We start from the raw sequence: 13,664 nt of genomic DNA on the forward strand, positions 1-13,664 counted from the left end.
AAGGGCTAGCAAGGGTATATTAGCAGCTGGTTAGCGGTAACTTCAAACACCTAAAGTCATAGAACACAGTGACTGGATCTATAATAGACAAGTTCCATAAAAATAAAAAAATACACAGAATAAACAAGGTTATGCCACCATCATTCCCTAATATTAGACTCCCTCCACTGAATAAATGTGCTTAGACTTCACATTTTTCAAAATGGCTTTTTTTTTTTTTGTCCTGCTGCAATAAAAAAAAACAATTTATTCACGCAAACAAGTAAGCAAATCCCAGTTCACACAATGTCCAGGAGTCCCTCATGTTTTATTGCACAATAACCCAACTTTCCAGGGGGATGAAGCAGGAAGACTACAGTAACACAAAAATACTTTTAGTATACATCGATTGACATTTCAAAGCACATTTCTCTTTTGCATTTTGCCGAGCCCCAGACTGCTCTCAAATCACACGTCTATCGTTTCCCCAATGCCTTCAATCTCATCAATCTGAACACGGTCGCAATTGTGTGTTGTTTTTTTATTTTTTTTACTGAATTTCTTGTGGTTTTTAAGACATTTTACCACAGACCATTTCTATCCAGCTCAGCTCATGAGTGATGCATTTACACGTGGAGTGAGGCCATTTCCTAATGCACTTTTATGACAACAGAAGAGACATCATCCAATTAGAATGTAAACACTTTTCATGCCTTCAACACTTTTTCAGAGCGAGTTAGTGTCATTTTATGAACTACAATTCCCAGCAAAGCACCCCCCTCCCTCAACCCCCCCTTTGACATGTGTGACTGATGCAACGCGTCTCCCTTTACTGACCAAGGAGGAACATGATTTAACGCTCCCTCTAGAGAAAGCAATGTAAAAGCTGTACCTGGAAACTTAAAAGCTTCAGATTATAGACAGGGACAGTGATAGAGGCGACAGTCGCCCTCTACTTGTCAAACAAACAAACAAACAAACAAACAAAAAAAAGGAGTATTCACAGCTAGACTTTGTCAATCTTCTTAGGTTCCTATCCATTTGCAGAACTACTGTTCGTCCACGGTTTAAAACCAGCTAAATACATTGTGCAGGGGGCATAATAGGGGAATTATAGGTAGTGAATATGTCTCTTATTATACTGTAGTAGCATGCTGAATCAGTTATATCCTGCTACATTAGCTTGTGTCTTAGTATTTTATAAGTTTCTGCCACTGACATAAAAAGTCAGGCTGGTTAGTTCATTCTCCGAGTGTCAGTTCGTTCACGTCCCCAGCTCTGGTGAATACACAGTTTTTAATCTAACACCACTCTGAAATGAGTTCCTCCCAAATCCACTTTTTGTGGGCAGCCAATAACGTAGTTTTGTTTTTGTTTGTTTTGTTTTTTAATCAAGTGCTTTAACAAAGAATCATGAGGAGAAAGCATCCCTTTCCCTTCAGGATCGTCCATATGAAGTGCAAAAGTTCAGTATTACTATGATTAATCTTGTTTTTAGAGTGCTTGTGTGAGCTTGATTTGCATTATTTCCCTCGCCGCTGCCCCGGCACTCATACGATGGTCTCGTCAGTCATTTTCTTGGTCGACTTGGTCGGCACTGAGCGCTGGGTGGTGTGCGCCCCCTTCATGTCGGGCATGAGCAGGCGAACTTTCTGATTGGTCCTCCTCCACTCTGAGTACAACTGACAGTGATACCGAAACGACACCTAGAGGTCGGGCGACAAAGAAGAGGGGGTTGGCCCACAACAGACAGTGAAAGGAGCTTAAAAGACGTTGTCAACAAACCTGACAAAAGATGTTCGAGACGCAGCATGATGGATGCGACGCAGAGAAAGAAAGACGAAGGCTAATTTTTAAAAGTGAATTCACAAGTACGCTTTCCAAAGTTTCTCTCGGTTGCTTTTTATACGCCCAGTTCAGTAGATGTGAAGGAGAAATTTGGCTTCTGATCAAGCTATGCATTTCTGTTCAGGCATGTAGATTCTCGGAAGCTCTGAATGATAAGAAGCTGCACATAAAGTCCTGCTATCCTTCCCTCATCATGTTTTAAGAGTTCCCCACTTAAAAAAAAACGGAGAACAATCTCTTCTGCAGGACAAACTTCAACGTAACCCGTTGGGATTTTATGTAAAAGATCAACATAAAGCAGATACTAACTGTGAAGTGGATGGATTTTATTTCTAAATAAAAATCTAAAGCAGTGTATCCATATATATTTAGAGCCCTTCACTCAAACACAAAGCAGCTAATTAGCAAATTCAGTTCATCCATGTGTAATTTAACACTTTATAAATTTAGAAAAACTGCAGAAATCCACAGCTCAAATTGGAAAACCTATTTACAGAATAACTATTAGTCATGCAATACACAACTCTGGCCCTGTTTGGAGGAGTGGCAATCAGAAAATCAGTGTTGGAATACAACAAGAAGTTATTTTTAAAAGCTTTTGCGAAAAGCTGTGTATGTAACACAACCAACACATGGAAGAAATGTGATTTGGTCAGCTGAGAGCAAATTCAAACAGCCTTGCCCGTATTTAAAACATTACGTGTGGCAGAAAACTAACACTGCACAACACCGTGAACACACTGTCCCCGACCTCAGACATGATGGTGGCAGCATCATGATGAGGGGAAGGTTTTGTTCAGCAAAGACAGGAAAACTGGTCAGTATGGATGGGAAGATGAATGGAGCTAAATAAAAAGCAGTCTCCGAGGAAAACGTCTAAACGGAGTTAAACATCCACCGCGTTACCATGGAAAGGTTTCGATTAAGGTAATTGCCCATTAGAAACGGCCTAGTAAAAGTTCAGAACTAAACACAATTAAAAATCTGTGGAAGTATGTTTTCCATCCAATCTGACTGAGCTTGAGACATTTTGCAAAGAAGATTGTGAAAAATTTAAATTTGTACTGCAGCCTGCTTAGAGACAGACACCAACAGACTTAATTGCAACACAAGTGGCTCTAGAAAGTACAGCCACACGGGAGTTAAATACAAATGCATACCTCACTTTTTAAATTTACTTTTGAAAGAAGAACAAATCAATGAAATGTATTATTCTCTTTTTAATAAAATACAATTAAGCTTGTTGCTATAACATGGGAAAAAAAGGGTTTTGAAATATTTTACAAAGTACTGTTGACAAAATCTAGAAATTTGTTTTACTTTGTCATTCAGAGGACTTATTATGCAACTCCATCCATCATCGGGAGGGGGGGAGACAGACTTCCCTCTCCCCAGCCACTTTTGCAACACTATTTTATTATTATTATTTATATGACCTTTATTCATACAGGATTACAAGATCTCATTTATAAGAGACCTGTTTTGATTTTAAGAAAAAAAGAACTAAGCTAATAAAATATGAGCTAAAATCAAGAGCAAATTTCATAAAGATTTCTCTTTTTGTCTTAAACACCACAGAGTAAGAAAACGGCTATGAGTTGATAATGATGGACCTGAGAATATAAATTACAGTGGCGAGCGAAAGCCGTAGTTACCAGTGTCCAGAGGATGTAGATGGTGAAGAGGGCGATGGTTAGGGCAATAAGTCCAACAGCCTCCAGTCTGCTTTTCAGCTGCAGATGGTCCTGGGCCCCCCTGAGACACAACCACCCGGAAATAGCCGCCAGGGGCGTGATGAGAAGGAAGCAGGCCATGTCACACAGCAGTGTGCGCTTCTCACTGCGAGGGCCGGGGTCCTTCAGCCACTGAAAGCAAAATGAAGAGCTTACTGGTGCAATTCAAACTTAGCGGTGGTAGACGATATCAATTTAGAAAATACAAATCTAAAGGAAGAGCTTTGACGAATGTATCTGTGTGATGTGAACCGGTCGTTTTATAAAATATCTGTTCTCACTGTGAAGACGACAAAGCACTGCAATGCTAATTAACAAATGAGACTCATCTTCTAGTAAACATACAAAACAAGATATCAAACACATCCATCGCTGCAGTTAGTTCAGTCCCTCCTACCTGTGTCAGTGGTTGTGGTCTCCGTTCAATGGTGAACTCTGTGTGACAAAGTTCACAGTAGCTGGTGTTGGAGGACGACAGCCACTTCTCCAGGCAGCTCTTGTGCACTTTTCCCAGAGTACCAGTGCAGTCGCAGGGTGAGAGCAGCGTCTCCCCTCCGGCGCCCTCATGACAGATCCGACACATCCCCACATCGCTGAGCGCCGACACAGGGCCGCATCGGAGGGGAAGGGGGGAAAGAAAAAAATCATAATTATGTGAGCCACATTTCACTTATTTACAGGATACACTCTGGAGCCACATGCTAGTTTTATACTCACCTCTGCAAGCTCACAGCTTTGACAACAGTGGAGAGTGGGCGGCCATCTTTAGCTGTAACCTTGGCAACGTACTGGGCCTGTGTAGTAGAATCGGACTCTTCTGAATGCTTAGAGGGATCGGGCTCAGTGTTCTCAGAATAATCGCAGAGGGATCCGGGGAGCTGGCAGCACCCTGACGAAGACATGGCTCATCTGGGGTCGAAAGTGATGAAAATACTGGCAGAGGCCGGCGGGCGCTGGCTTCAACTGAAGAACTGATCCTGAACTGGATTTGATTTGAAAGATTCGATCCCCCAAACTTCTCTGATCCACCTACAGGGAAAAGTCCCAGGATATTAACAACATAAAAGCAGACGTCACATGATTATGTAAAAAAAAAAAAAAAAAAAAAGACAGACTCTTGTGCCTTTTAGTCACTTCTTTACTCACACTTCTCAGTTACAGTGTCATCGGTTTTAGGTTTTGAATTGGAAACATTATTTTACAAAGATTTACAATTTAAATATTGAAAAAAGTAGAAAACAGGAATTGGGTGATTAGGTTTGAATTTAATGTGATTTCTCTCTAATCTACACAGAATCTAAATTTCAGAAGCAGTTCATCTCAAACTTACCCATAGCCCTAGAAGATTTCAATTCAGTTCAGTTTATCTATATAGCACCAATTCACAAAAACATGTTATCTCCAGGCACTTCACAAAAAAAAAAATAGTTTCTCTCTCAGTCATTCAATTTTGATTCAAAATATTTTTCTTTATTTTTGTGTGCACCTGCTTTCCTTAATAATTAAAAATGTATTTATACAACTCTCAGAAACTGACAGCTAAAGAGCAAAAATGTGACCACAAAAGCACAACTTTATCCACTATGATTTCTCTTTAAACAGCTACACACTGACCACAGACAAACACGAATCAATTAATAATCCAAGGTCTGAAAATCAGAGTTTCCCCAGTCTATTCTAAGCCTGGAGGGCCACCAGGCTTTACTTGTGTCCCCACCAGGCTTAGTATTTATTTGAGTCTTTTTAAAATGTTTGCATTTTTTAAAAACCTTCATAGTTGGTGTTCAGATATTAATCTTCCAATAACACATAATTATCAAGTGATATTTTCAAATTTCCTGTCAAGTTTAAACATTTTTTAACACAAAAACATGACGGGTCACTAGAAGAATGACTGCCGAGTGCCCAACTGCAGAGCTTAACAAGTTTTCTGGGGGGGAAACCTTGTGAAAAGAATAGGAAAAACTGCTACTGGTAAAAAAAAAAAACCCCCACTGAAATCCACAAGCCTGTGGATATCTTCATCTTGTGTGTTCCTTGGAAAAAAAACTGTATCGAAATATTATTTTCTTTCAAATTAATACCAGTATTAGTTAAATCCAAAATAGCCACTGATCGTGCATTTTTTAAATTAACATCTAATGCAGTTTGAGCAAATAGGAAATTGGCTCCAACATGCATTCCTGTCGTTTTTTTTTCTTTTTACTTTTAGGGCAAAGTCTTTAAGGTGATCAATGGGGGGAAAAATTATTCATAGATATCCTTGTGTTTTAAAAAAGAAGTTTGAATGAGAGTTAAAAAAAAAAAAAAAAGAAAAGAAAAGCTAGAATAAAATTAAAACCACCCTAACTCACAAAAAAACACCCATAAACTGTCCAAGAATCAGGAGAGTGAATGTGGGCTATCTGGCTTTAAGATCTATTAATGCCTTCACCCACATAAGGAATGTTTGACAGTGTAATGGGAGTGTTTGTTTTTCAACCGAGTTCCTGAGGTCTGGGTGGCCGTGTCAAAAACAACATTTAAACCTGTAATTTATCTACAATAACCTCCTAGTCGTTAAAATTACATTCTTAAAATGCTGTAGGAATCGAACAAGTAAACATTTTGACAGACTAACCAGGACTGTAAGGTTTTACTTCAGTTCAATGCGACATACTAAGAGAGAGAAAAAAAAACATCATTAAGCTTTATCAACACACTAAAAGGCGAGGAAAAAAAATAAATCGGAGCGATTAGTATCTACATTTTGAGTTTATATGCAGCGGTTGGCCGTAATAAATAACACACCCATCGTTAATTATGCTCAACTGACAGTAGCATTGGTGTGTAATAACCGATAAGAATATAAGTATTTAAAAAAACGATAAAAACCAGATGCTTTGTTTGGGTAGTTGTTTACAATAGAGCAAATATGTTATGTGGCTGACAAAAAAATTATGCTACTAAGGTGGAAAATATGACTTTACTGTAAGTGTACTCACCCGACGGCCTGCCTTTTCTTCGCTTGGCCTTGAGCTAACTGGACAACCCTAGCTACGATTTATGACTATGAAGCCTGAGCAAAAGCTGCCATTACGAGAGGATACAGACGATGACCATATGCAGTGTACCCTCCCCATGACAGGCAGTTCGGGCCACTGGATTGGATTTGATTAGAAAATGTAGAATAAAATCCACCGGATTCTGTCAGAATCGCCAGACACAGCTAACGGGGCTAGCTGGCTAGCAATGGGTAAGCCTCGGCATCCCTCAGCTGTGCACTGGTCATGTGACCCCGTGCTGCCTTCACAGACATTTGTGATGTCGGAATGATAAATACAGTAAGTCAGCCAATAAGGTATCAAAGGAACTCAAAAAATGAACGAACAAAGTTCAACAAGAATGTTGCAGCATCCCGCTTTTAAAAAAAAAATATTTTTATTTATTTAAATGCTACTTTCTTAAATTGTATCAACGGACGAAGAGTAAAACATACCTTTTATTCTTCTTTGAAATGATCAATAATGTAGGTAACTAAAAAAGCTATTAACGTCAACAGTGTAGAAGTAGGGAGCCCGTTTGGCGATATCAGAGAAAAAAAGAAAAAGAAAAATTGTGGCCACGAAATGTCACGAGTTGTTACTCTCGGCCACGACTTAATCAAGGGAGAAGGTAAGGTAAGGCAATTTTATTTATACAGCACATTTTCAGCAACAAGGCTCAAATCGCTTTACATGAATTAGAAGAAAATGCAAACAAAACAACAAATCAAAAGAAAGACAAAAAGGTAAAAGTATAGAACTTATTGGCAGTGGCGCAAAAAGTGGGTATGCAGGGTATGCAACGCATAGGGGCGCAGCACCAGAGGGGGCGCCAAAACCCCGTCTGGAGGGGGCGGCGCGCCGATGATGTTTTCCCGTACACTAATGCGCGCCTTACGCTCCTTCACATTACGCACATTAGGAGGTAAATGTAGCGAGTTTTACCCTTCACGTATCGTCGCCTCGGGGGGGGGGGGGGGGGGGGGTGGTGCTGAGTGAGCGTCGCTCCTTCACCCTGACGTTCCGTGCCTCGGTCGGGGGGGGCGCCGATCTATGTTTTTGCATCCACCTGAATAATGTGTAGTTGCGCCACTGCTTATTGGTCCCCCTTGTTTAATAAGTAGTCCGTATTTTATAAACTTGTAGGGGTTTCTCTGGACTCTTGATCTGATCAAATTAAATGAGAAGTGTTGAAAATATTAGTTTAATTATGCTAGTTTTTAATGATGTTTGATTTTAACGCATGTTGAAATATTGGATTAATAATGACTTTGAGTATACCTCAATTTAGGTTAAATTTAGAATCTGTATATATAACTTAATCAGTAGAACATTTTTCTTAGATATAATGAGCACGATTTGATTAATATCGGTTTAATCAGTAGTTTTTTTGTTGGTTGTTTTTTTACATAGATCATAGACTTAACAGTATATGTCATTTGAAAAATGTTTTAGTGCATTATATCCAAAGAAGTAGAAAACTAATAAGAAAATATTGAGTGTAACAGATGCTTTGGTATGGAAACTGCTTATGTCTGTTTTATGAGAGTTTAAAGATATTATATGAAATGTGTGACAATTTTTATAATCAAAATCTGCTGTTTGATGCATTGGGGACAGGTCCGGAGAGCTCTGTGCGGTGCAGGAACCAATTTGACGCAGTTTGAAAGGATAGAAAAACAGGGATAGCTGATTAACTTCGGTCCTTTCCTTTGGCGCCATTTTTGTTACTAATGAGCTTGACGCGCATGCGCCATGCTGGATAAAAATATGACGCAGCTTCTACGTGAACGTTTTAAAAAAGATACGGCTATCACATGGCTACGACTCGCTCTTCTGAGGCGCCATTGGTGGGGGAGATTTGAGATCAAACAGCCTGAAAACGGCCTCACCTGTTGAGCTTGAGTCGCTACGTCGCACTGAGCCGATGGACACAGGAAGAGAGGAGACGCAGCGAGCTTCTCCTGCTGAGCAGATCTGAGAGAAGAAAATTAGGATTTAACTACCGTTCTGATGAGCAGCTGCTTTCTGACCCAGATGAACTCCATCCATCCTGGTTCCATCCATCCATCCATCCATCCATCCATCCATCCATCCATCCTGGTTTCCTCTCTCCATCCATCCATCCATCCATCCATCCATCCATCCATCCATCCATCCATCCATCCATCCATCCAACCAACCAACCAACCAACCAACCTCGTTCTCTCTATCCATCCAACTTGGTTCCCTTCATTCATCCATCCTGTTTCCCTCCATCCCTCCTTCCAGTCTGGTTTTGTTCCATTCCTGGGAATTATGTGACCATTTAGATTTCTTTACGGGGATGTTCTCACAATCTGTTAAAAATAAAATGAATAAAACTAGAAAATCCTGGGAGTTTGTCTTTGATTGTGGAGATTCGACATGAAGATTCCTTTGAGATAACAGAAAAAGAGACAGTATTAAACATCGGGAACAATGTTATCCTCAATGTTTAAAGTTGTCCAGGATGTTTAACGTTGTCCCCAATTTTTTGTTTTGTCTTCAGTGCTCAACGTTGTCCTTGATGTTTAAGGTCATATAAGGTTAAATTGTCATTATTGCTATGTTTAATGTATTTGGAATGTTTTACTTTTTCTCCAATGTTTAACACAAAAGGAAACTTTTCTGGAGATGAAATTTGACATCTGATAAACATTGGCAATAATCTTAAACATCAAGGATAATGTTAAGCATTATCCGTTAATATATCAGGATTTTAGTTTAATTTTATTTTTTCTCTGTCACGATGGGGTCCGTGAGAAGCACTCAATTTAGTAAGAATGTTTTTTTCCCACTGCAAAACCACTAGGGGGAAGCAATTAGTCAGGCTACGTGAATGAACAGTGGCATTCATTAAAGTGGTGCTTTTCTATTCTATATTTCCATATTTTAATAAATTAAAATATTCTTTCCGATTCGACTCAATAGTCAGATTAAAAGTATCTTTTGGAGATAACATCCTTTAGGTATTAAACATACTTTTCATACTGTTTAATTTTTCCTTTCTTACTGTAATATTAAAAGTCGGGTTTTTTTTTTAACTGTGAGCAGGAAATAATCATAGTACAAAATAAAATATAAATACATACAAGATTTGTAATGACATAAAATTCATAAAATACAGATAATTAATTTTTAAGACTTCAACAAGCCCTTGGAAAACCCTGTACAAGAATAAGACAATACACCTTACGGGTACTGAGATATATTCAGTTCATTTTAGGTAAATGATTTTTGACCATCTGTCTTAGAAAAATACCTTGTTGTATAATAGTGTCTATTTTTACCATGTCACTGTTTCCATTTCTGTCACCTCTGGTTCCTTTGATCCCAAACACAGATAATGAATGAGTTTGTTTAAGGTAAGTTTAACCTCTGTACACACACACACACACGCACGCACGCACGGACGCATGCACGCACAAATGAACAGGTATTATGGGAAATTGCGAATGTCCCTCCGGGCGCGCCTCTTATTAGTTAGAGTTCACCTATCTATTGAGTCAAAGTCCAACACAAATCATGAGATGCTGCATCTCCACATGCGTGGGATATCATGGGACTTGTGTTAGTGGACTTTAACTGGGACCACCAGAGAAATGCACTGGCAAATCATTAACACAACACAGTCAGGATATTGTATTGGTTTGCCAGGATTTGAACTTGTAGAAATACTGCTGTTAATAATAATAATATACACAAGAAGCTCATTAAAGGAAATGTCTGATAATATGTATTTTGTTCTGGGTTGTTGTTGAGTTCTTCGTAAATGTCACAAAAAACTACATCAGTAACTTTCCAAGAATCAGAGAAGACCTTAGATTACATGGCCATGACATAGATGTACTCAACTCTAGGCAAATTGTGGCTCCATGTAGGTATAAGCATGTGCTCTGAACATATTTCAGTCTACATTCTTAGGTGTAAACTTGACCATAATCTAAACTATAAAAATTAGTTGACTATTGTATTATTGAACTGTGCTGCAAAAAGTATCTGTCCCCTTACACATTCCTTTTTGTCTCTTTTTTTCCCAAAAAATTGAATCAGAGAGAAACTGAGAAATTACAAAACACAGTGTTCTTCCATGATCTGATCTGTGCGCCGATGATGCACTCTTGAAATAATTTTGTAACTCCTGCAAAGGATGGCCATTGTTCAACGTTTATCGAAGTTCCAAAGCCTAAGAAAAAGAAAAAGAAAAAAGCAGAACAAATCAAGAATATACATATGCTATAAAGAGAAAAAGGTACAGTGAGTAAAAGCTAGAGAGAGACAGATTGCATAACTTATTCACAGCGTTTGGCTTTCAATAACAGCTTAATTCAGGTACTTCACCTCCATCTCGTGATCTTTTAAGCTTCATTCTCGTGAGGGACTAATCAAGTTTCTCTCATTATCTGGTGGGCTCTTGTCCTTATACTTATTTGTGCTATCAATCTCATGAGAAAAAGCTATAGTCACATTTATATTTATTTAAATACTTCACATTTTCTTTGTTAGACCCGTTTATCGACTTATTAGGGACTGTTAAAGGCAGCCATTTGTGATGCAAATGGTTGTTTCAGAAAGCCCATATTGAACATTTCAAAGTTGCTGATTTGTTTACTCATTTTTTACATAAATTTGTCAAAGGTCTCAACTATATACACAAAATGTATATTTTATTGAATTTGAATTGATAGCATTAGTCCTTTATGTGTCCATCAGAGTGCGTATAGTGTTTTCCCTTAAAAGATGAAGCAGACAAACAAAAAGTCTAGTCTTTTTTAAGATTTAAAAAGTGTATAATCTATAAAATACTTTATAGCTTTTCACGCACATGTTGTCACTTCCCTTTTGACATCTGTGACCGAAAACTAGATCTGATAACGCCTGTTGAGGTACCATAAAACTCTTTCTAGGCATTATTTTCCTGAGTACATCAGCAACATTTTTAATTATGCACAAAAACATTATATCTTTTTTTCTTAAATTTTCAGAAATACTATTATTACCCAATTTTTATGTGGTTTTGGACATTTTTCAGGACTGACATATTTTTAGGAAAGATATTTATTATTATATTCTTCTTTTAAAATGTTGATTTTGGGGCCATTCCATTCATTGCAGTCAAACATCATTCATTGATGAGAGAAGCACCGACCCCTGTGATTTCACTCTTCTGTTATGTCACAGGACTTTTCTAAAGGACCATATTAAATTATTGGTCTTGATAGAACACTGAAGCCATGCACATGATTTCAACTTGACATACAATCATGTGAAAAATTACACATCTCTGACTTAAAAAGCTACCTTGATGTTTCAGTAATGAATTATTTTATCCCTTTTCAAACAGCTAATTCTAACAAACAGTGATATGAGAGATAAATTTTAAATTTTGGTTTTCCCAAAACATGCCAAAAATGTGTACAATTCTTCTGTGACGAAACTCAATAAACTTCGACCTAAATTCAACGTCTACGAAAGATCAAGAAACTTTTAGAGTTGTTATTTAGCATATTGTACCAATCACATTTACTTCCTAAAGTTTTCTTTGACACAATGTGAGCAGTAATTATCTTGATGCTTTTTTGGTTTAGAATTTCAGATTTGAATTCTGAAATTCAGAGCATGTGAGTGGGTGTGAATACTTTTTCCATGTTATAACATCTTCCATGTTTTCCTGATGACATGAGGTTCTAGTAAACACAAAACATACTATAACTGGTAAATTAACTACATATGTTAAGTTCAGATAAAAATTATTAATGTGTGTTTACATTATTAGAGTAAAATTAATTTTGCTCTAAGGTTCTTTTTGGACTATCCATCCATCCATTTTCTTGCACCCTTGTCCCTTAATGGGGTTGGGAGGGTTGCTGGTGCCCATCTCCAGCTAACGTTTTGGGCAATAGGCAGGGTACACCCTGGACAGGTCGCCAGTCTGTCGCAGGGCAACACAGAGACACACAGGACAAACAACCATGCACACACACATTCACACCTGGGGGCAATTTGGAGAGGCCAATTAACCTGACAGTCATGTTTGTTGGACTGTGGGAGGAAACCAGAGTACCCGGAGAAAACCCACGCATGCACAGGGAGAACATGCAAACTCCATGCAGAAAGACCGGGGCCAGGAATCAAACCCAGAACCTTCTTGCTACAAGGCAACAGCTCTACCAACTGCGCCACTGTGCAACCCTCTTTTTGGACTAGTTTATACATTTTCAGTGCAGATCATAAATAAGGAATCTCCCTCTCCAGACAAATGTACTTTTTGTTTTAAACACTCTTCCCTTGCATTGACAGAGACAACATTTCATGTTTGTGTTTGATAGTTTTCCTTTTAAAAATTTGCAACACAGATGGGGCTTAGTGATAAAATATGACTTATTTTAGTCAGTTTGGAGACTTCTAGCTATCCAGAACTGTTAACAGAGCAGTTAAATTACGCATATGTAATTTTAGCACACATGTCAACATTTTATCATTTGCGCCTTCCTGGTCCTTGGGTGTCACCCCAGGTGACCTTGGGTGTCCAGAAAGGCACCTACAAATAAAATGTATTAATTATTATTATTATTATTATTATTATTATTATTATTATTATTATTATTATTATTATTTGCACATTTAAAGCCCTGAGCCTAACTGTGTGGATGTATCTTATAGGTGTTGGAGGATAGGATTGTGTGTATTTGTTTGACATCATTTTCTGCTTCCTTTTTATATCGGTATCAATCATTTAGCCTCTCTAAATAAGATGGACACTGTCTAACATTTCCAGGTTCAATCAGCTCTTTTAATTGAATATAAATTAGATCTAACAGAGCTTTTTTGAATGTATATTTTTGAGTAGATAAGCTAAGAAAAGAAAAATCCACCTCATCTAAAAGCAATCAATGTGTGCATTAAAGCACAAATCCTGGTTCTAGCTTTGCCTATAAGCTATGCAAGTAAAGACCATTTATGACCATTGCAAAACAGAGCAAGATATTGAAATCAGGCAAACATTGAAAGTTGCAAATTAGAAATGTTTGTACAAGATTTTCATTTGGAATTGCTTTGT

The 13,664-nt window shown here is 38.0% G+C and overlaps 1 protein-coding gene across 2 annotated transcripts; it reads right to left on the minus strand.

The window, feature by feature from the left end:
* Window positions 1–288: 288 nt before the first annotated feature.
* LOC103479315 (E3 ubiquitin-protein ligase MARCHF2-like) lies at window positions 289–6,879 on the minus strand. 2 transcript variants are annotated; one of them, XM_008433679.3, is made up of 5 exons: window positions 6,545–6,879; window positions 4,278–4,589; window positions 3,958–4,153; window positions 3,483–3,692; window positions 289–1,685 (listed from the first exon to the last, which is right to left on the minus strand). In XM_008433679.3, the coding sequence occupies exons 2-5, from the start codon at window positions 4,460–4,462 to the stop codon at window positions 1,530–1,532; spliced, it is 747 nt and encodes a 248-aa protein (XP_008431901.2). In that variant the 5' UTR covers window positions 4,463–4,589; window positions 6,545–6,879; the 3' UTR covers window positions 289–1,529. The 2 variants fall into 2 exon arrangements, with proteins under 2 accessions (XP_008431901.2, XP_081454139.1); XM_081598013.1 differs by lacking the exon at window positions 6,545–6,879 and adding an exon at window positions 5,175–5,194.
* Between the last annotated feature and the right edge of the window lie 6,785 nt (window positions 6,880–13,664).

The sequence above is a fragment of the Poecilia reticulata genome, chromosome 17 (assembly GCF_904066995.2).
Source record: "Poecilia reticulata chromosome 17, P_reticulata-male-v2, whole genome shotgun sequence".
NCBI classification, from domain to species: Eukaryota; Metazoa; Chordata; class Actinopteri; order Cyprinodontiformes; family Poeciliidae; genus Poecilia; species Poecilia reticulata.

Coding starts and splice junctions, on each gene's coding strand:
- LOC103479315 (XM_008433679.3), bottom strand. CDS start 4,462: ATGTCTTCGTCAGGGTGCTGCCAGCTCCCCGGATCCCTCTGCGATTAT. Junction 3,693..3,957: donor GACCACAACCACTGACACAG/GTAGGAGGGACT, acceptor TTTTGCTTTCAG/TGGCTGAAGGACCCCGGCCC. Junction 1,686..3,482: donor TCTACATCCTCTGGACACTG/GTAACTACGGCT, acceptor CCCGACCTCTAG/GTGTCGTTTCGGTATCACTG.